Here is a 23054-nt window from a genome sequence, read left to right as displayed (position 1 = left end):
GAGAATAATTCAAATTGAACAAATTGTGCTCGCGCACAGAGTTATGTACAACTCTGTGTGCTCGCGGTATAATCGGTTTTCTTATCCTTTCGACTGACTCTCCGGCGTGCCACCTGTCGGCAAAATTTGCTCACTACTCTAATGCACAGGCTTTATGAGTGCTTGCTTTTTCCGCAATTTTTTGATTCCGTGTTAAAATTTGGAAACGACGGTGAAAATGAATTGTTGCAAATTGTCTCGCATGGATATTATAAATAACTAGAATAACTTTGCATGCTTTTCTTTAAATTAATCAATTAATTTTGCAGAATATATCTTCAGATAAAAAAACCCTTAAAATTAGAATTATTAACGTACAAATTTTTATTTAAGTGGCGCGCTTAAATAAAAGGGAGATATTTAACTTAGCATTATTATTTATGAAAATATTATCAAATATTTTATCAAGATCTAGATTTATTGTATTGTGTAGTTTTAATTTCCAAAATACAATAAATTTTATTATCAGAGACAGCCTGGAGAATTGGGACATTTTGACGTATGAGTCGTATCACATTTGGATTTAAATCATTGGGATCACTGGAGCGTCCAACTAGAGGTGGGTGGTGTTGCTGAATAACTGGCGTGTGACTCTGCAAAGTAGGAATGACTGGGATTCGAAGACGAATAGCTGATGGACGGTGCAGATGATGAACTGTGACGTGACGGTTTGGACTAGAGATGGTAACTGGAATCGGAGTCCTAGTCTCTTCGCTTCGCAGCCTGCTGATTAGAGGCAAAATGTGGATTGGGGATTCGAGAGTATGTTCTTCCTCTTGGGCGTCTTTGCTGGGTGTTTTGTGCAACCGTCATTATGAATTCGTACTGCACAGGGTCCAAAATGGATTTGAGATTCGTTACTGCATGACGACATTCTCGGCCTCTGATTTAGTCACCTCCCTCTTCTGGTAATTTTTTTTCATTTACTTGAGATTTTTGGACTTTAGGATGAGCTGGTAAAGAAAGGGCACTGTTGAAGAGCTCTAGAACAAAATCAAATTATTAAATATTACTATTATTTTCACTTCAAGAAACCCACTTTTAGAAGCGCTCCTTTTTCTTCGCTGTTTTGGTGCTTTATAATTATTCTCCTTTTCGTCAGAATTCGGCAAACCCTGCTTAATTCTCTTGTACCTCAATTTCAGTCTCACTTTCTGACTTAAATGTGACTCTTCCTTCAAATACTTCATCACTTTAATTTAAAGGAACAACTAAATCTAAAAAAATTTTTGCTCCATGATTTGAAATACAACTACAGGTGGAAAATGAATTAACATCGTACAATTTTTTAAGTACTAATATTTCTTGACGTTAAAATATCCTAGCTAGGAATTAAAATGATTAAGGCATTAGTAAAATAGATGTAAAATAAATGAACAAAGACCTGCGTTAAAGGTGTTACTAGCAACTACAGCGCTGAAGGGCCAAAAAATATCCATGAAATTCAGAAATATAAAGAACCAAGGCAAGGCATTTTGTTTACGGTATAGTACGGTACGCAGTGCTCAACAGCTGCGATTCCATCACCGCTCTGAAACACCGCGCGAAACCACCGAAACCGCTTCCCTATCTTTTAACACGCGCGGGTACATACCCGCGGAGAGCTAGTTTAACGCGATAACCGGTCGAGTTTCCCCTTATGTCTTATTGTCTGAGTCGTCTCTTAAGTGGGCGCGGTCCAACAACCTATTTTACCTATTCAGACAGCCATTAAAAATGTTGGCATAAAAGGCGGGAGTCTTTTTTCCATGAAAAAATTTGTAACTGATATAACTGACTAACAGTAGTTGTACGCAAACGCGTTTAATAAAAGCATTATTATTATTAACGCGTTTCTTTCTAACGCGTTTAAGAAAAGAATTATTATTTGTTGTCTTCTCAATGAATGGTGAAAAATAAATAATATAGAGGCAATAATTATCAAAGCATCATATAAATCTGATATAGAAATGAATTCCAATATTGAGTGCTGAGACCACAGCCCATTCCAAGCCCCATACCATCATGCCAATACTTTAAAATTCACAAAAATAATAACAGGCGTTTCTTTCAACTTAAAAAAGGTTAACGTAAATTTTGCAAAATTTTGTTTATTATAATTAATTATTTGTGTTCATAAAAAAGGCATAAAAATATTGCTTAAACTTTAAACACTAACATAAAATCATCATTTAGAAGTTGGCAATAAGCCAGTAGTGTAATCACTAACACATAGTTTGATTAAGGATTAAGCACTGGGAGCTTGCATTTAAAAATCAGCATTCTTTACAATTATTTGGCAAGTATCCATGAATCTCAATTTACAAAATATTATTTTTAATTGCATATATTTTAACCGGTTTTTCCATAATATGAATTTTCTTCTGGCTGAAGAACTATATATCCCAATAAGAAAAAAATATTAGAAAAGCAATTTTGGTTAAAAGATGCTTTCTGTGTCTCTTTTTTTTTTGCATTGTTGTTGATTATCAAAATTAAATCTGCTTCACTTTTTAATAATGGATGTATAAATAACGTAGTCAAATTATTTACTCGGACAAAAATACAAAAACAGCATCTCAGTCAAATAGGAAGCAACCTTCAATGACAAACTGAACAAAATTGCAATTATGCAAGGAAAACATCGGTTGAACTTTCAATAGGCACTCTGCATATAGGACATAACTGGATGCCTTCAGCACAGCCGCGGCAGCAGGCAATGTGTTTGCAAGGCATGAATAGCACTTCCTTCCTGGCATCCATGCAGATGCAGCATTCTATGCTTGCATTATCAGTTGATGGTCCTGCTTGAGGCTCTGGGGCAGTGGATGTAGAGGGTGTAGAGGATGTTCGAGTCACACTTGATGCTGAGGCCACAGGAGGAGTATTGGACGCTAGAAAACAATAAATATTGTAACAAAAATTTCCAAAAATTTAAAATGCTTACCTGTGGTGCCTTGTGGTCTTGTAGTGCTTTGGACTGATGCACTAGGTACCACCCGAGAAGTGTGGCTTGGAGCGAGAGCTAGATTTTTCAAGTTGACATTTATTTTATTTAAGTACAAATATATACTACTCTTACTGGAATTTTGAAATGAAATTCTTCTCCTATTATGCTGAACGATGGCCACTCTTGGAACTGCAGCAGGCGCTACAAAATTATATATTATTTCAAATTAGTACGTAAATTTACTGAGAGGACTTTTAATTGCTTGGCCTGAAAATTCCCGACATATCAGCCGAAATGTTATCAATGATTCGCATACCAGAGGCTGTTTGTTTCCACAAAGAGCCTCGGGCTGAGCATTGATCCCATGATGGCTGAGCAACCCACTGATCAGAAGCACTCCAACCACTGAGCCACCAGGCTTGATTTAAAACTTTTGGTTTAACAGAAAATCAAGACAATAAAAATGGATATTATACCTCCAGTTAGGGCTGGAGGGTTCCTCTGCTGGTTATTTGCCGGGTTTGGCGCAGCCAAAACTTGGGCTGCAGGTGGTTGGCCCTGCAATGCTGCCCTGTATCTAGGACGCACAGGGTCCGCACCTTCCAAGTGTATTCTCTGCCTTTCTCGAATCATTCGAATATACTCCGCTTCTTGAGCATGAGCAACGTCGCGCTCGCGAACAGCACCAAAGTTTTGGGCAACATCACGAACTTGCTCAAGTCTAGCAACCAAACGCACTCGATTTCTATCTCGGGCACGGTCTCGCCGTTCTTGGTCAGCACGAACAGCTTCACTAATTTGCTCAAGTCGAGCATCCAAACGAGCTCGACTCCGGGCAGTGGCAAGCTCTTGTTCACGGGCAGCACGTTCTTGTGCACGCAGTCTGTCACCGACAGCAGCCATCCTGTTGTCAATTTCTGCAATTTTTTATTATTTTCAAAAGGAGCAACTACAATAACTGATGATTTACCCCTCCTGGCCCTCATATAATCAGCATCGAGCTCAGGAAGTTCAGGCAAATGGACAAGTCTGGCTTGTTCCACGTGTTCTAAATGTCTTGGATAGGGTGGTGGGTTGACAGCTGGAGGTGGCCTGAGAGGATTTTCTTGTGGCATAAAAAATTGTACAGGCTCAAAATTATCTTCCAATCTGGGCGGAAAATGCATTTCCACCTCTTCTTGGAAGCGCACGCGTGGAACAGGATTAACTGCAGGAGGAGGCCTTTGCCTTGGATCATCATTTAGCGTAAGTCGAGATTGCCTCATGACACTGCAAAATGGTAAAAAGGCGAAAATAGGTTAAATTAGTACTTTTGACTTAACACCTTTTACGTGGAATTACGTTCCGAGACGCGAGATACTGAGACAAAACCAGTGTAAAAAAGTTAGAAAATTCCTGTTGTGATAATAAACAATTTTAATTTACTTTGTGAAAAAAAGGAAGAAAGAGTCGGACGAGGGGGTGGTTTGCTGGCGAAGGTCGCGAGCTCTCTCTTTTTCGTTCTCTGCAGGTTGCTAAGAAGCAGCCTGCAGTCGTATTTGTGCGCCGAGCAAAGCATCATCTTCTCGCAGCTCGCTGCGGGTGGAATTTGATTTGCTAGGCAAAGTGCTGCTGATGAGGCTTCAATAGCCGAAACAGCTGTCCAGCACAAAACAATACGGACAGATTGGGGTGGTTTTAAAGAGTTTTAATTTTGGGAAATTTTCGCCCTCAATTAACATTGTTTATTATCACAACAGGAATTTTCTAACTTTTTTACACTGGTTTTGTCTCAGTATCTCGCGTCTCGGAACGTAATTCCACGTAAAAGGTGTTTAGTCAAAAGTACTAATTTAAATTATTTCCCGTTCCGAGTGGTTTCTTTGGGTTTTTAATTCTCAAAAAAAAAAGAGAAAATAAGGGTAAGTTATTTGAAAAAACACAAAAACTGGTAGTTAAGCGCGGTTTAAGCGTACAGTAAAAAAATATTAATATTACAAACGATTTTTTACGGTAATAAATAACGAGATTGTTTGCTGAGCTAAGTAATATTTGTGAATACTGAATACTTACAATTGTTGTGCGGCGCCTAAATTTACTGGAAAACACTCGTTGCTGCTGCTGTCATCTTCTGAATCATCGGACATAATTCTGAGAGCATGCTGTCTAGAGGGACGTTTAACTTTTCCACCAGAGCTGCCTGCACCTGATGACTTCCTCAAAACCTTTCGTGCCCGAGAATTGGCGTCGCCAGAAGAGGATCGCCTTTTAGCAGCATCTGGCGTGAAAGGAGACGATCTTCTTGAAGAGGTCGAGGGTCCTAGTTGGTTTGTACTTTGGCTACTTGATGGACCCGGAACTGCTACATCCGAGCCTCCAGCACCACTAGAGCTTCTCGCGGCTACCGTAGAATCAGGCAGCCCAGTCTCAACCGGAGAGGAAGGAACAGAGTTTGAAGTCGAAGGGCCAGCGGTGGTAGATGATGTCCTTCTAGCCTCTTGCCCATCGTCAGAGGGATTAACTCTATTTTGGTTTAATATCCGATTAATACAAGAAGCTGCAACTTGTGGTGCTCTTGAAGTGGAAGGGCCAGGTGCCGTTGTTGCAACGTCTCTCAAGTCTGATTGTTCTCCAGCCTGAGATGTTGCTGGTGTGCTGTTTGAGTTATTGTCTATTTCAGATGTGGACGAGCCAGCAGTGGAACATTGTCCTCCATCAATGATTTGAGAATTTGCAGAAATTGGAGTTGGTTGCAGGTCAGGTAGATTGCCATAGGGTCCGTGATTTGAGTTGTTGCCATTAGTCCTGTTGCCATTATTGACATGTTCAGTGGTGGAAGAGGAAACAGGAACACTACTAGAGTTTGTTTCTCTTGAAGAAGATGGTACTGGTTCATTTCTGGCTGCTCTAAGTTTGTTATCTGAAGAAAATGAACATATTAGTATTATACTGTAAAAGAAAGCAAGGCATTTAATTCACAATTACCATGTCGTATAGCTTCCTGATCTATAAGTAGCTGCTTCAATTGCAGTAAGAGACGGGTCTTGCATCCTGATGATATATTAGTTTCACCATAGAGCTTGAGCTTTTCAACTATTTGTGGAACAGTGCAGTCACTCACTTCCATCATTTTGACAGTAAGAGGAGGTGGCAAATTTGTCTGAAAAGGAGGGCAATGAGGATTTGACATGCTTGCTTAAAATATTATACATTTCCCAATATGTCATATGGCATAGGTCGGCAGTTGCAAACCGGAGGTAGCTCCCAGCCTTCTCCATCCTCGATCTCAAAGTCCAAGTAAATTGAATTGCACATTAGCAAGTTTCCAACTGTCTCCAATCTCCTTGAATTTTGTCTTTGCAGTTCGTTGTCTACATCCATACGGTGATCATCATCATCAGACGACAAAACGACGTCATCATTCAACACGACAACACTATCTTGAGATCCAAGGCGTCGATTGTCTTGTGCAGGATGAGGTAAGTTAACAGAGGGAAAGGATAATAAACGAGTTGGCCTAAAAAGTTGGGGTACAAATGCTTCTGCATTGTCATCAGAGCGTGATGGGCCAGCAACTGGTTGCCTCACAGCTGGTTGTGTACGAGATGGACCAGCAGCAGGTAGTTCAGAAACAGGTGGGCTAGCAGCGGATTGAGAACGAGCTGTGTTTGAATTAGGAACAAAAGGAGAAGGTCCAGGAGTTGGGTCATTTGAGGAAGAGCTTCCAAGATCAGGGAATGTTTCAAAGAATGACTGGCGAGTTCTGTTGTTGCTAGAGTTTGACCGTCCTGCTGCTGAAAAGTCTATAGGTATCAACTTGTATGCCAATGGAGCACCAGAGCTGCCAGGTAGCATTCTGTATGAAGAATGTGGAGCACTAGAGCTGCTGGACACTGAAGATTCAGCACTGTCAGCGGCAGGAGACATTTCTCCAGAACTCGAGTTTTCTTCATTTGGTTGCCCTGAATTTGAAGGTTCATCCAGTTCAATGGCACTGGCACTACTGCTAGTCGAGGATGATGGTCCAGGTACTGGGTCTTGAAACAAAATTGAGTATTGTAAGTATAACATAAATATTGTCGTTTATTCTACTCAAGTCTAAATTATTATTTATTCTGAATTCTTGCGGCTAAAAGGAGAACTTTGAGTCCATCTTCATGCAACATATAGAGAAACCAGGTGCATTATTTGAAAGGTTCCTCACTACCTAATTAATTTTACAACTGATGAATGCAAAAAAACCTCAATTTTCAACTGAACAAATTAAATTTACTTTTATTTCTTTTTATCGGTAACTTGATTTTAGACCCTCCCCTTTTCTATGCCATACATTACAAAATTATATGCTGTTAATTTATATTTAGGCTCAAATCAATCTCAAATTATTCAATAGACAAACGCTGAGCGCTGGATAATGTATTTTGTAGAAAAACAACAGATTAAATTGATTAAATTCCATTAAGTCGAAAAGATGAAAAAAAAATCAAGATAAGTAATTTAGTACCTGAGGTTTGCGTGTCCTGATTTGATCCATAAGTTTCTTGCATTTCACTCAATACATTTTCCATTTTAAGCATATAGTCCGCCTGAAAAATGGAAAGAACATTTGTTAAATTTTTACAAACAATTTCAACAATATAAAAAATATTAATATGCAGCTAAAAATCAGTGTCGGAATGAGTTGATTTATGTGTACATATTGCTATAATATTTTCTACGCACCTCACTATTTGCAGTTTTTGCAATAGAATTTTCTTCAGCTTTCATTTTATTCACAACATCTGAGACCTTTGGGAGGCAAGCAAGTCTGGAAAGTTTTAATAAAATTTTTAGGGCTTCATCGTTTTAAGGCTGGATCGACCAACTGGGGCCACTGCTGGCCACGGGAATTAATCAACATGCTGTCCTCACACAGTATCTCATTCAAAAATTAACGACAGCAGATAAGGTAAATCTTAAAAATTTTCTTACAATTTCTTGACCCATTCCCGGCGAACATCGATGGAGACCACCAAAGAGACACTCTTGCGCTTCGTCTTGCCGCTGCCGCCCTCACCATCATTGTTGTTGGCCATTTTTTAAAGATTACTACGATACGATTACTAGACAGTAATAAACAACACAGAAATTAACGTAGTTTTAATTTAGAATTGCATTATTCAGAGCGTTAAAAGTGTCCAAGTATTTCTACATTTCTGGCAACATGGTGGGAAAGAAAGGAAAATCATCTGCACGATTTGTTATGGTACAAACACGGAAGGATGGTGGATGGCTGCAAAAAAAGCGGTAGGTGCGAGTGTAGCCAACTTGCCAGTTGCCGATATTTCTAGCGCCGGCAGGGCTGCCAGCTTCAGAGTGGCATTGGCGGCAGGATCAAAAGATGCTCGCCCTGCCCTTTGGATTCCTTCACTTTTTCCACATTTTCTGCAGTCCATGAGATCTGAAATTATAGAATCACATTCAATGCGTCTTCGGAAATCTTCTTTTGTATAGTGGGAGGTTTTCAGGGATTCTTTTTTAGCTTACCCACATAGCCATGTATGAACATGAAGTACATATACTAAAATTCATTATGGTTAATATGGTTTGCAATTGTTATTAGCGACATTTAGAGTATACGAGTGTACCACACAGTTAGCACAAATAAACTTGACGAATCTATTTTTAAAATGTTAATTATTTTTTTTTACTTTTGTTCATTTTAGATTTTCCTAAATGTATGTGCAGTGCAGCGCAAGGTAAGTTCTGGTTCTAATAATTAAAAATGGTAGAAGCAAAAAACGATAAAAAATAATTTAAAAAGAAATAAAATATGAAGGTTTAGAGGAGCAATTTCAAGAATAAAACAACTTGAAAACTTCAATTATTTACATTTTTTTCTCCTTCAAATTTTCAAAATAATGTAATTAAATAATTAAGTTTTTATTTAATTTTTTTCCTATAACTCTTATATTTATTGAAACAGCTTCACTGCTCTGTGGCAAGGGTAATAAACAAATTATGCTATTTTACAGATGGGACAAAGTACGTTGCGAGTTGATATCATATAATCATATAAATTTTCTAGGCGCACCACACAACCATTTAGGCATCTCTATAGATGAAGAATAAAAAAAGGAAAATTTAGCTTCAACCTTCAACCATGAAAATCTATCATTTACATATCATCTAACTATTCCAAAGTCTCTAGGCAATACTGGACCAGCATATTTTGCAAAAAAAGCTTATCCGCGATTATTTAATTGTTATTCGATTTATTACGTCGGAGTCACTGAAATTGATTGTTCAATTAATTGAAAATGAACCCACTTTTTAAATAGTCCAAAAAAATAATCTTATTTTCCATATTGAACTCGACTAGCTTTGATCAGCTCCAGTGAGCTCCAGCAGCCCGTCACTGAGTCCATATTCGAATTAAATTAAGATCTTTTGCTACGTCAATCGCTAATCGGCAGTCCCAGCAGTTTGCACCTTGTTGCTAATTTAAAGTCTAATTCGCATATGTGTTGCAAAGATTCTAATGCGTGAACACACAAGCGCCGCAGAGTGAAAATACCTTTTAATATATCCCATCATCCCGCGTCGTGGAGAGACCCATTTATTTCTAATGTACACACGCATACCTGCTGACGTCGCGTGCATCGCGCGCCCGTTTAACTGGGCTATTAGATCAATTATCGTATCATGGAGTTAGCTACTTTACAAGTTTTCCTTGCGCACCTACAGCGTTGGCTGGTTGGTCAATGCATTTATTGGCCCTTGTCTAGCGCCGCACGTCTGGCGAGAAAATTAAATTTCTTTCCTGGTCGATTTCTCGTTTTAATTAATATGCAATTAGCCGGCCAATTCGTGGGTGCTACGCCAAACTATGAGCGCCTAATTAGGAACAGCGAACGATGAACCTGTTTGGAGTGTTTTAATTAAAGGGCCGCGCGCTGATAAAAAGGAGATGATTTAGAATCCGGGCGGGTGCGATTGGCAAATTTTGAGCGCTTATATTGGAGAATTTATCTGAAAGTGATCAACGCACGTTAATCAATAATTCAAGTGAAAAGCTGCTGATTTTTTTCTAATTACAAACCACGTGATTTATCACCATTTCAGAGCAGGTTCCTTAAAGAGGTCGTCGAGGTCACTTCACCAAGTTAGTATGATGATTTATTTGTTTCAGTATAGATGCTTCGCACCTAATTGAACTTGTTATTCTTGAGTATTTTTTTTCAAAGCCGAAGAAAGTTTGTGGATCAATTAAGTATAAGCTAAAGGAAGATTAATTTTCTTAATAGATGTGAAAATTTCATGTAATATGTAATATTTCAAATTATCCAATAGTATAATAAAGCAAGAAAATAATTAAATAATCCCCACTGATTTGTGAAAAATATATTTTGACAATCAAAAGAAAGGATTTACTCTGATTTACTCAATCTTCTAAGGTGGGAGCCTTTTTAGTATTGCACTAGCTATCTTATTAAATTATTCATAGTAACTTTTAGATTCAATCGTTAGGAGAACTCGTCATCTAATTTTTCAGTTGGTTTGCATCGGTAAAGAAGTATAAATAATTTACATTTTTTTATCACAAAATTAAATTATATACATAAATTTATGGAATAATAACGCGGCCGGAAATCTTACTACAATTTACCAAGTCTTTTATAAAAAGTTTAATGGCAATGGCTAAAAATATAAACACTGATTGAAATTAAAAATAAAAAGAATGAAATTTTGTGCACTATATTTTTTAAATTTTTTGAGTTCCTCAAATTTGTATTAGTTTTAAATTGAATTTTACTATTTACTTTTTTATATTTCTTTTAAAATAAATAATTCATAAACGCTAAAACGTACGAGGAACATTATTCCTAAATAATGCTATAGCATAATCCACAATAATCCTATGCAATGAATTCAAGCGCGAGTAGATTTGATAGCGTCACGGTTTATTAAGGAGCAACGATAAATTAAAATTTACCAAATTTGTTTATCAAGCGCCGCGAATAAATTAATGTAAAAGAGCTAACAGAAATCTCGTAATTGTAACTGGCAATGTGATAAAATTTATAATTTTAATTAGAACGATACTACTACTATCAAAATTTAATAAATTACATATATTTTGTATTCATTTCAACAAATTAAAAATGAAACCATGGTTTGCAAGCTAGAAAATTATAAATCTTTTTTAGAATAATAATCAAGTACAATGTGTGTAAGACTGATTTTGCATAGAGCAACACTCAGCCCTGAAACCCACAATGCAAATCCATTTTCAATAAAAATTTCAATTAAAAGGAAGATAAATACAAAATATTGCGTGTTAAAAAGCAAACATAGAGTTTTATGCAATGACTGCACTTTTGTTAAATAATGATGAAAACATAGGATAAATAATGACTATTTATTTTTGTAAATTATAATTAGTTTCCATAAGAAAATCTCCTTTGCGCGAGAAGAATGCAATTTTGTGTATGCGCTCATCAGGTCAGACTAGACAGGGAGCATGTCAAAGGCGCAACAGGTTGAAAGAGAACTTGCTGAATGCCTTTCTCGCGTACCAGGTGAGCATTTTCTTTTTTTTTATCACATTTTTGCATTTCTTGCATTTGCAGGTTGGCAGGAATTGCGTGGTGGAATTCAGGAACATTTTAAGAATTCAAAAAATTAGAAGCGACGGATCAAGAGCGGCGATGGATCACAGGGCGCTCTGCGGCGCTGATCGGAGGGAGCTCTGGAGAGAGAAGTCGTCGTTCCCCCGCTCGCCGCCGCCGACCCTCGTGCATTGCAAAATTGCCACTGGGCCCTTCCTTTATCAGTGATGCACTGTTCGCCACTCGGCACCGACTCGCTCTGCCCGCTCAGGATTGCCGCTAAGACATTCGCAGGTAAATGTGTGAAATTCTCAATTGCTTGCATTCTGAATCGAATTAAGAAAATTCAAGACAATTTTATCAATTTGCAAATTAAAAAAAAAAAATTTAATTGCGTTTGGAAAGCAATGTTTGATTTGTTTACCAAAATTGTGTTTCTCCGTTTGAAATAAAATTGAAGAATTTCACTCTGCACGTGGGAAAAGTGGCCAGGTGTGTTGAACCGGACCGCAATCCCATTATTCCATTTATGCTCTAATGATTGACCTGTGCACGGCGCGAATGCACTGCCTCAATTCATTATGTACAACGCGTAAGGCTAACATTACGAAACAAATCAAATCAGTGATTTTCCGCGCCTCATTTCCAGTCAAGTGCTCTCCTCCAGGCGCCCCAATTACGACGTGATTTGTGTGTTCTACAGGCCAATTTCTGTAACCAATCATTTCGAAACGCGATACATTTTCAAAGACATTTAAATTGTTTGAGATTCGCCATTGTGATCGAGGGCAGCATTAAAATGTGACGTTGATTTGAATTATATACACTTAAAGCAAGGAACGCACGCGTTTAGGAATTGCTACCATTTTCCAAACGGTAAAGATACTCATAGTAATTTGTAAATGAAACTATTTTTTTTAATTACATAATAATTGTATTGTTTTACCGTACTTTTGATGAAACTAATTTTTTATAATGAAAAAATTGTAAAACTGAAAACGGGCAAACCTCGTTGCAATGAAAAAATTAAAAGGACAACTGACTCCGAAAGGCCACCTGCGGTCTGCTCATACTTTAAAAACCTACACTGTTTTTCTATGCATGAACTTAAACTTAGAGAGAGGACTTAATACACAAAATTAAAATTACTTTAATTTTAGTTTCATCATTGAAAGTTAATCAAAAATCAGACCAATTTTAAATAATTTGGGAGGTCTTATACACAGCCAAACCTCTCCAGGTCAAGGAATGGACAAATTTCCATATTTAATTGGTGCTCAATTATAAAAAAAAAAAAAAAACATAAATTACTGTGGTACAGCTGTGGTCAATTACAAGAAGTCTAAATATTTTAACAACCCACTATTTTAGATCATTAAGATAACTGTCTATTAATAAGAAGCCACTAAAATTGCAAGATTTTTATAAAAACGGCATTATTATTAATTAATAATAATAAAGTGCAGCTAAATCATTATTGCTTATGCTTCAATTACCACAATTTAAAAAAGTAGCACATTTTTGGTTCTTTAATATAACTAATTGTTCCCAATTCAACAGCAATGGCGCACGGTTGCAGCGCATATTTGTATTATCATATCATCATTATAATTTGTGAAGGTTAAGAAAGTAAATAATGAGAGGTTTGGATGGTGAATTGGATTAAGTTAAGTCAAAATTTGGGAATTTATAAAAATAATAAATAAGTAGAATTAAATGATAATAAATATACAGAAGTTTACTTATCTGTCTACTGCATGCAGCTAGCAGGGCAGTGGAGTATATAAAAAAACTCCATTCTGCTTATACCCTACAATTTTGCATTCCTTTCCTTTTCTGTTATGAAAATTTAATGTTAATTTCGTAAATTGCCAGCAAATTAATTTGCAAATCAAATTTGCGCATAATTGGCGCCCTTGCGCGAGAAATCTCAAGTTGGTCTCGGCAATGGCGAGTTTTCTGCAAACAATATAAATATTTGGCGTCGTCCGGCCAGCGGCGCATTGTTTTGCTAGGTATGTATTGTTTGCTCAAAATTTAACTTTTTAATTAACCGTGGCCGGCAGCGGATCATAAACAGCCTCGGCGCAGGGACGATCTAGTGCAAGATTGTTAGATTCCTCTAGTGCGAAAATGAAAACGAGCGAACGCGCCCCAAGGGCACGCGATCGGTTATATATTTATTCTCGACAAAATGACCATAATTTGCAATAATTATTATTCGCCGCTAATTTCTATTCTGTGTTACCGGTTTTTGAAAGTTGTTCCACGCACATATGTTATTAAATGACTTTCCATTGAATATGATTTAATGGCTTCGGCGATTTTTATCTGAATTCTCTCTGGCGCGCTTGCGATGGATTGCTTAAATTTGATTATATCATTATTTTCCTTTGCCCATAATTTTAGCACACACCTGCACGTGCACACCTGAGAGAGCAAAGTGTGAGTGTACAAGGTGTACTTGAATTTATATGCGCGAATTTTAATTAGACGGATAAAGGGCGCCGCAACAAAGAGCAAAATTAAAGGCGTGTATTGTTCTGGTAGTTGCGGGAAAAGGCCGGTTTCTCATTTCATCTCATTACAATGAAAGAGAGAGACGCGGAGACTAAACACCAAACTCTTGGTCGTCGAATTCCCACAGAACGTGCAGGATTGAGTAAAAATAAAAAGAGATCTGTTCGCCGCAAACAATAGGATGAATCGGTCGCTTCGATCAATCCCGCCTCACTCATTTATTTTCTCTTTCATTGTCAGCAAAAAAGATTCTTTTGAAGTTTGAAGTTTTACGACGGGAATAGGCGAAAATTATTAAGGTCGTATTTCCAAATGTGCACCAAAATGGCGAAATAATTTTATATAAGAGAATTTATATCTTTTTTAACAATTTATTGTTGTAGAAATAAAACTATAGCGTGGATATTTTATTTACACTCGAAAAGGATACAATCCGGCCCCATTGTTTTGTTGAGACGTAAAATTGTCGAAAAATTAGGTCAAGAATTCTTTAATTTCCCGTATAGTGCAGCAACATCGCACCGCGGCGGCTCCGAGGTGAGCAAAGGATTCGAGAATGTAGGCAACGCGCCCGACATGCTAAATGAGCTTTCAAGAAATCAACACTTTCGTTCCAGTTAATGTTGCCATAATAGCGCATAATAGTACAGCTGGTTACGAGCATTTCTATTTGTGCTTCAATTTCACGCTTTTTCAGCGCGATTGTTTTTCGGATTCAACGAGTAATCGCTGGCTTTCATTAAACATACACCAGACTGTTATTAACCTCAGTCTTTTTTGCTCGCAGTTTAAAATTGAATGACCAACTGCTGGCCCAATAATACTTTTTTTGTTGGATTTATTTTCAATAGACCAATTATATCAGCAATCAGAGCCCGGTGTAATATATCTTTCTTCGGTTCGCCCACGAGTTTTTGATGGATAGTGTTTTTTCCTCGCGATCAAACAGAAGCCGCGTTCATATTATTGCCTATAGTTCGCAAAATGATTTGATTTATGCAATTTTAAACGACACCGGCGCGTCTCTCGCTGATTTTGTTTCAGCCAGTCGATGTGCCTGTTTGTGCCAATTATTTATTCGGCTGTCGGAGGGCGAATAAATAAACAAGCATCCCGCGAGCGCGGCCTGGCAGTGCGACACTCGTCGTTGGGTCCATCGCCGACTCATGAATGCGCTGTGTGTGTGTATCATTGCCCGGGTAAGGATAGGATATTCATAATTATACCCACGCGCATATTTATCTGACTGTGTGCGACTTGCGCCATTTCTCAAGTGGTCGACGCGATTTATTTTTGTTTTCACGCACGCACTGTTATTAATAAAAATATTGCAGCGAATACAATTAAAGAGATAGGGCACACACACACACACACGTATCGATCGGGCCCGAGGCTAGAGACAAATTTATCTGTCCGTCGTGTCTTTCGCAGATCGCATAAGATATTGTTATTATTTATGCCCACACCTTGAGAGAATAACTGCGGCTGGCCAGCAAACAAAATCACGTGTCCCTCTAACAGACAGGCGCTCATACATTTATTTTTGTTTGGTTTTGCCCGCGTTTTTATAATTAAAATGTCAAGTGCGCGAGTGAATTATGGCACACACACGTATACCGCAGGCTCGGACCTGCTGTCCGCGCGCCAACGTACACGTAATTGCTGACTCTCGAGGGCGAGTGGCGTGCGAATAATTACTTACCAACGAAATAATAATTGCATTCTGATACTGATTTATAGCAGATTTGTAAATTCGGTCAATACCGCCCGATTGTTCGTGGCCGATAATAATATATATTTCATAAACCGAGATATAATGAGATATCCACTCGCATGACGTGATCCGAAATTGTTGCTAATGGTCATGTACGTAGTACGGCCGGGCGTTACATAAAGGTCGCCGCTAATAAGTAAAATGTGGCGATTGCCAAAACGCAAATTGTGTTAAACAAGCTGTTAAATGCATGCTAATGAGCGAGAGGCTCGTACAAATTGGAACCCACTTTTATATAAATGTTGGCCACGGCGCACCAACCAAGAAAGGGCGCCTTTTTGTGGCAACGTCCTGTCTCACTTTGGAGGGCCGATTCCAAATTTGGCTATCTGTCGACATGTTTATAAGTCGCTTTTTCCTGCAAGAGAGGTGATCGACTGGAATCAGGATGCGGTGTGTGTTGAATTCTTATTACTATGGTACGCCTTGGCGCCCGACTCTTTTACAATGCATGTATCTAGTCCGAAATATAAAGGGCCGCGAGTGGGTTCAAAGCGCTAATTCGTAGGAATGCGTCATTGTTGCGAGCGGCTCTCTCGCATATAAGCAGACTAGTCTGTGGTTTTATTGTGCGCTATAATATTGTTCAGAGAAAGCTCTTGTTTTTCTCTTATCGAATTGCGAAATCCTCGCCAAATCATGAATTCAGCGAAAAGTGCTGTATTTTTACCCCACGGGGCAAACACATCCAAATAAACTTTATTCGTTTTCTTAGGACGCCTCACATTTAATTGTAACCCATATTGCCGGCGCTCCGAATATTAAACTGTCCCCTCGAGTCATTTGGATGAGAAAAGCGCAGCCCGCAGAACTGACCAGTCGCCACAAAAAACTGATACAAAGCGTTCTCATTAAGTCTAACATTTGCATAATTACAAATTAATACAAGCTATTACAAAGTTACCGCACACAGAGTGACTTCGCAAGTATATCATTTGGTAGTACAAAACTGTCATGCAAACTAATTAGCCTAGTACGCATAATTGTGAGTTAAAAAAATTGATTAAAATAAAACATTTTCAAAGGTGATTTTTATAATTCAATTTGCAAATTGAAATGTTGTCCAATGTATTTCATACTTCACTAATAAAGGCCAAATGATATTTCGATAAGATCACAATTTATCGCCGCCTTTGGTTACTGTACGTGGGCAGCTGTGAGATAAATTGCAACGATTTATTTTTTCAACACGTGTTTTGACACTTTCAAACTGTGTAATATTCCGCTACCATTATAATATCTCACTTATATCTCAACACAGGTAGAACCTTTGGATTATATCGCTATCCGTGTTGCCCAGGGAGGTAGATGGCGTCCCCTGAGAATCCCCCTCATGGCATTTTGCACCTGCCCAACTCGTCTTCGCACCTGAGCGAAACGCGCAGGGTGAGCATCGCGGTTGGTGAAACCGCTTCAAGCAAGGACAACCCGGCCTTCGAGAATGACGACGTGCCCACCAATGGGCACTCGCCCAAACGCTCCACAGGTTTTTACCGTTTTAATTGGGGGGAAAGTGAATTGAGAGCGGAGATGAATCAGCCTCAATCTCATTTAAATTGCAGATTCGCACCGCAATCACAAGAACCCCTTAGGGCTGAGAAATGGTTTTCCGGAGGAAAGTGTATACGACAAGCAGACCAAGGAGCAGAGGAGGTATATTTTTTATATTAAACAATCTTTTAAAACATATAAAGTGAACATATCAAAATAACCCTCTAGTTTGTGGGACTGGCTGGGTCTCTGGCCTAATGGCGAACAGTTCGCCCGCTTGGCCGCCTTCATCCTGATAGGCCTGCTCATTTGGGGCATTATTTTCGTCCTGATCGGCGAAGACGCCAGTCCCTTCGGAGGCCAGCTCTTCCAAATCGCCTCTCTCTGCATCGTGGCCAAGCTCGGAGGGTGGCTCGCGTCGAGGGTGCGCCTTCCGGCCCTGCTGGGCATGTTGGTTGTCGGAATCATAGCCAAGAATGTGGGCCTCATCGACGTGCACGGTGAGTACGAGCACGTGGTCGCCGACATCCGGAGGGTGGCGCTTGTCATCATCCTGATCAGGGCGGGTCTCGACCTCGACCCGAACGCGACGAGGAAACTGTTTGGAACCATCTTGAAGTTGGGCCTGGCGCCGTGGCTGATCGAGTGCTGCATGATCGCAGTCATGACTCACTTCTTGCTCGGCCTGCCCTGGGGATGGGCTTTCATGCTTGGGTGTGTATTTGTGGCAATTACATATTATTTGCAAGCGAGAGAGAAAGGCGCCGAAAATTGATATTGTGTTTAAAAATCAAATTTTTAGGTCAATCGAGGCCGCCGTTTCCCCGGCTGTGGTGGTGCCGGGTCTTTTGAGACTCCGTCTGAAAGGCTTTGGGGTCGCAAAAGGAATTCCCACTCTAATCTTGGCCGTAACGGGCATCGACGACGCGTTTTCTGTGGCCGCCTTCGGAGTCATCTCCAGCATGATGCTGACCGCAGGCGAGTTAATTTGCATGCAATCATGCAATTACGTTAATCAAAAATCTAAGCAGAGCGCGCTCCACTATTGCGTCATTTATTTATCAAATAAAAAAAGATTGACTGCTGGCTCGACGCTTGCCGCATAATTAACTTGTTCTGAAAATTTTAGGCTCTCTGGTTTACACCGTGGCCCTTGGGCCGGCCTCCGTTTTGCTGGGAGTGGCCTTTGGAGTGGTCTGGGGCAACCTGACCCGATTTGTGCCGAAACAACATGATGTAAGTAATTACAAATAATTGTAGTTCACGAGACCAATAATTTGATCCATTAAATTTAACAGCCGTATTCAGCCCATTTGCGAGTATTGTTGCTCTTTTTTGGAGGTCTTATGGCAGTTTTGGGCAGCGACGAGATCGGCTACGGAGGTGCAGGACCGCTGGGAGTTATTCTCGCTGCCTTTGTTTCGGGGTGCATTTGGACTGACCAGGGTTGGGAAGTAGAAGAGGTGGTTTATATTTAATTTATTAAAAAAAAACTTTTAATTTTAATTTAATAATGTTATATTCCAGAATCCTGTGGCAATTTCTTTTGAAGTTTTCTGGTTGATATTTGAACCGATTCTCTTTGGCCTGACTGGAACTCAGATCGATTTCTCGCAAATCGACACAAAAATTTTATGGAAGGCTATTATATGTATTACAGTAGCAGCTGCGGTAAGAATTATTGGAACAATTTTCATCTCTATTGGATCACGGCTCAATTTGAAAGAGAAAATATTCGTTTCATTTTCCTGGATGGCAAAGGCTACAGTTCAGGTAAAATTATTGGAAATATATGAACCGCACTCAATAAATAAAATTAAATTTTTTAGGCTGCTTTGGGGCCAGTTGCTATCGACTTAGTAAGAGCTAATGGAACTGAAGATGAAAAAGAATATGCACGCGCTGTCCTTATGGTAAAATTTTTTTGTAAAAAAAAAATTATAAAAATTATACCTAATTGTGTGTTGTATATAGGTTTGTGTGCTGTCTATCTTGCTAACTGCTCCTATTGGTGCCGTGACCATTGCTCTGACGGGGCCTCGTCTGCTAAAGAGAACCGCTGCTGCCATGCCGGAAGGATGGAGAAGACATACACGACCCTCTCTCAGAGATATCTCAATCAACGAGGAGGAGGAACTGGATGACGAGGAACCGGAACCAGAGGCGCCAGCGCCAAGTGGGCGTAGGTCAACTCGCAGCAGCATCAAGTCCGTCTTGAATCGCTGATGCTTGAAGTCAAAACTGGTGGATCTGTATATAATGCACAAGTTTTATAATTTATGTATTTAAATAACATTGGTAATTTTAAAAGAGAGTAGCTTTAAGCATAGAAAAGTCACAGAGCGCTGGCTTGATGGTTGCAAGCCACATATTTTCTTAACTAATTGTATTTTGTACAGCAGATTTTTGTGATTGCGCTTTGTTCCATGTAACTAATATAGGAAGGATAAAGAATAGACAACACGAAATTAATTTCGAACTCAGAAAAATTGATGCATTTAATTTCTTACCTATCAGTTCATTTGTATTTCAATAATTGAGTGATATTGAAAATAATCAATTGAAAAGCAGTCGGATAAATTATTTTCCTCAGAAAGGTACTGATGTATTTTATGTGAGTGAGCAATAAACTGCACATTTTGTAGTCAACGATATAAATAAAAAAAAAGGTAAAAATTGTTGTGTAGCTTAAAATCTGGCGAGCTTTGGAGGAGGCATGAGCTTTTGCTCTGTTGTTGACGGCCTTTTTTGCTGCTGCGGAGGTTTGGGACAGTTGATTTGAATGAATTCTAGAAGATATTCTGTTGTGACTGGGTTCAAGATGCTGTTCATCACACCTGAGGAAAGGAAGAGTTCACGCATTAAAAACCAACGTCATTGGAGCCTTTTTTTAAGATAAATACCTTGGACAGTGGAGTATGCATTTGGGTATGATTTGTCAGTTCTTTCTCTCATGAGTTCCCACTCTTGTTTCTCATTCAATCGACACTCAATTATTTTACCATCCAAGTCTCTGACAGCCTTGCTGACCTTGATTTGTGCATATGGTGCAGAAAGCCCACCACAGAAAAGCAATCCAATTTTCTTTTTCACCAATCTGAGTGAAAAGATAAAAGTAATTTGATAACAACATAATTGTCAAGACTTACCCTTCGCCTTCTTGCTGAACTACACTCAGTTTGAAATCAACCGAGTTGTGAGAGGATGGTTTCCATTTCAGAACATCATCACATCTACCAGTTACATAGTGCTGAAAAGATAAGACAATTTTAAAACAATTACTACAATATTATAATATAAACCTACATCTTCCCTGGGCTGGAAGATGAGACCGTCAGGTTCATGAGACAAACTCTTCCTGAACTTTTCACCCAGTAATGACTTGGTAGAATGAATATCAAAGAAGTCTTTCCGCCGCAGGCCAAAAGGCTCACCGTTTCTCCTGATTATTCCCTTAGCTATGGCACCTCGCCGAGGATTGATGACCATTTTCTATAATTTGCAAACCAGTAATGTTGAGCTATATAAAACACTTTCCATGCTAACCTCTATACAGTCATATCTTTTTCTAAATGGCAATTGCGAAACATCGTCTCCATCGCATGTGATAATGTCGTAGACCAAGTACCTAGGAATTGCTTTTTGCTCTGGAATACCAGCCTCATTTTTTTCAATAACCTGGTCGATAACCATTTCCTAGCGCAAATACAAAGTAATAAATGTTATTTAAAAAAAAAAAATTAAATAAACTAACCCCATCAAGAACTGTGTTTGACAAGTGTCTCCTGAATTCCTTGTCATTAGGATGGGGGAAAGTGAGGCCCTCCACTTTGAAAATACAGTGGTCTCTGTCAGCAAAGTAGACCTCACCCCTGCCCAAAATCATCATCATGTAGCGAGTGCCGTCAGCCTTCCAGGAAACCATGTAAGGCTTTTTCAATTTGAATATATTTGTCTGATCCATGGATACAGGTTGACATCCAGGGAAGCCAGTCCTAACAATGAAAAGAGCGTTTTGTGTTTTAATTTAAAGTAATTTTTATCTTACGATGTCCAATGACAGAAGTCTTGGAATTTCCACTGCAGATTCTGAAGCATTGGCTGCTCTGTGATTGCGATAACTCCACCAACTCCCTCCATGAAAACTGGATTTTTCTTCGAAACTTTGTCGCGCTTTCGTTGTCCATTGCTGGATAAAATAATATTATATTTTATATATTTTTGGACACCAAACATTGATCATTAGGTATGATAGCAAAGTATTTAAAAAAATTTGTGCAATTATAATTATTTCTTAAATTTACCTAGAACTAGTGTGCTTTAATCCTTCTTCTGGCTCATCTTCATCCTCGCCTTCATCCTCTGCAAAAAGTATTACATAATGATTACTCAAAACTTTATTACACTGTTCCAATTGCAACAATGAACCTGGTTTTTTTTTTTAAATAATATAGACCTGTTCAAATTCAAAAGTGCCTGTCGCTAGTCAAAATTGATACATACCATAACACCAAGCAGGTCTCTCGGGAGCAGCCAAAACATCGCTTATGTCATCATATCGTTTATAAAGTTCTAACAGGTAATCCTGTTTGTAAATTCCGGGTTCTCTGCATCTGCTGAAAGCCTGCACGGCTGAGTCAAGGCTCCAGTCCATTTCAGTCACGGCATATGCAATCAGCATAAAACCCGTTCGGTTGAAGCCATGGGTGCAATGCACACCTGAGTTTCGCGCATCCAAATAATTTGTATATAATTCTCCAAAATACAACAACTTACCAATGGCTTTCAGGGGGTTCTGTGCTATGAAATTTTTGCACATTTTGATAAAAACATCAGTCTGTTCAAGTGAAGGTGTCTCTCCGTGGCCACGACAGGACAACTTGACGTACTTGCAGTCTCTCTTCATGACTTCTTCTTTGTCGTAAAATCTCGTAGTGTTTGTCAGATCAATCCAAAGTCCCAGCTCACACTATAAACAAAATTATTAACTCTAAAATAAAAAATTAAACACAATTAAAACCTTGTAGCTCTTCAGAGAGTCAAATAACATGCTGGGGGGAAAACGGTTTTCAAGGCTGACTTGGCCATCAAATCTTGCGTCAAGAGGAGTTTTGAAAGCAATAAATTTGTTCACAAATAGAGCCGATGATTTCCTCGGACAATGGAGCCACCGAGGCGGAATCGGTCCAGGATCTCTGTCATTGTTATAGCTCATCCTAATCTGTGTCAGCTACAAAGAGTGAAAGGTAGCAAAACGTCAACGTTCGACGACGCAGACCGTTTTGGATTCCGGCACGGCTGCGACGCTCGGTTTTAGACTTTTGCCTTGTGAAGATGCCGCAGAATGAGATTTTTCTCAAAGATTATAACCTTAAGTTGAAGATTTTACTAAATATTATTGCGCAACTTCGAGGAAGGGCGCAAGCAGATGAAGAATTTGCTAATGTTGACAGAATTTCACTCAGTGTGTGCGGCCATATTTAACAAACTCTTGGCGCGAATTGGCGAAATGTTCAAAAGTTGCTAGTGCTAAAATAGCGCACGTCGAAGCACTACTCTAATCAAAAGTTAAATTACGTGTATAATTACTTTGACCGTTTACTTTGTTGAACATATTTTTTTTTTTTTATCAATCAAAAACTTATTTTTTTTTACTTAAGTAAGTTTTAAGTTATGAGGAAAAATTGAAACCTGGCGAACCTTGAAATCCACCAAGACTAGGGTGTTTTAG

General features: G+C 38.9%; 3 protein-coding genes across 3 annotated transcripts; 1 reads left to right on the top strand and 2 right to left on the bottom strand.

Annotated features, from left to right (window-relative positions):
* Window positions 1-2109: 2109 nt before the first annotated feature.
* On the bottom strand, window positions 2110-8239 carry LOC132199363 (uncharacterized). Its single transcript, XM_059624014.1, has 11 exons — window positions 7919-8239; window positions 7670-7754; window positions 7452-7533; window positions 6158-6984; window positions 5933-6107; window positions 5021-5867; window positions 3939-4237; window positions 3445-3885; window positions 3101-3169; window positions 2966-3043; window positions 2110-2912 (listed from the first exon to the last, which is right to left on the bottom strand). Exons 1-11 carry the CDS (start codon window positions 8020-8022, stop codon window positions 2647-2649), a joined length of 3273 nt encoding a protein of 1090 aa, XP_059479997.1. The 5' UTR covers window positions 8023-8239; the 3' UTR covers window positions 2110-2646.
* A 3434-nt stretch (window positions 8240-11673) lies between these two features.
* LOC132199365 (sodium/hydrogen exchanger 9B2-like) lies at window positions 11674-19812 on the top strand. Its single transcript, XM_059624016.1, has 10 exons — window positions 11674-11832; window positions 17094-17318; window positions 17395-17485; window positions 17552-18037; window positions 18126-18301; window positions 18453-18559; window positions 18622-18786; window positions 18851-19096; window positions 19153-19236; window positions 19298-19812. The coding sequence occupies exons 2-10, from the start codon at window positions 17141-17143 to the stop codon at window positions 19547-19549; spliced, it is 1785 nt and encodes a 594-aa protein (XP_059479999.1). The 5' UTR covers window positions 11674-11832; window positions 17094-17140; the 3' UTR covers window positions 19550-19812.
* On the bottom strand, window positions 19803-22806 carry LOC132199364 (mRNA-capping enzyme). Its single transcript, XM_059624015.1, has 11 exons — window positions 22344-22806; window positions 22100-22292; window positions 21827-22042; window positions 21628-21685; window positions 21372-21512; window positions 21078-21318; window positions 20870-21019; window positions 20630-20815; window positions 20473-20573; window positions 20227-20420; window positions 19803-20160 (listed from the first exon to the last, which is right to left on the bottom strand). The coding sequence occupies exons 1-11, from the start codon at window positions 22536-22538 to the stop codon at window positions 20012-20014; spliced, it is 1824 nt and encodes a 607-aa protein (XP_059479998.1). The 5' UTR covers window positions 22539-22806; the 3' UTR covers window positions 19803-20011.
* Window positions 22807-23054: the final 248 nt, after the last annotated feature.

The sequence above is a fragment of the Neocloeon triangulifer genome, unplaced genomic scaffold (assembly GCF_031216515.1).
Source record: "Neocloeon triangulifer isolate White Clay Creek 2 clone unplaced genomic scaffold, ASM3121651v1 ptg000014l, whole genome shotgun sequence".
Taxonomy (NCBI): Eukaryota; Metazoa; Arthropoda; class Insecta; order Ephemeroptera; family Baetidae; genus Neocloeon; species Neocloeon triangulifer.
The sequence above is the reverse complement of the archived record's forward strand: the minus strand, read 5'-3'. Positions and strand labels throughout refer to the sequence as shown.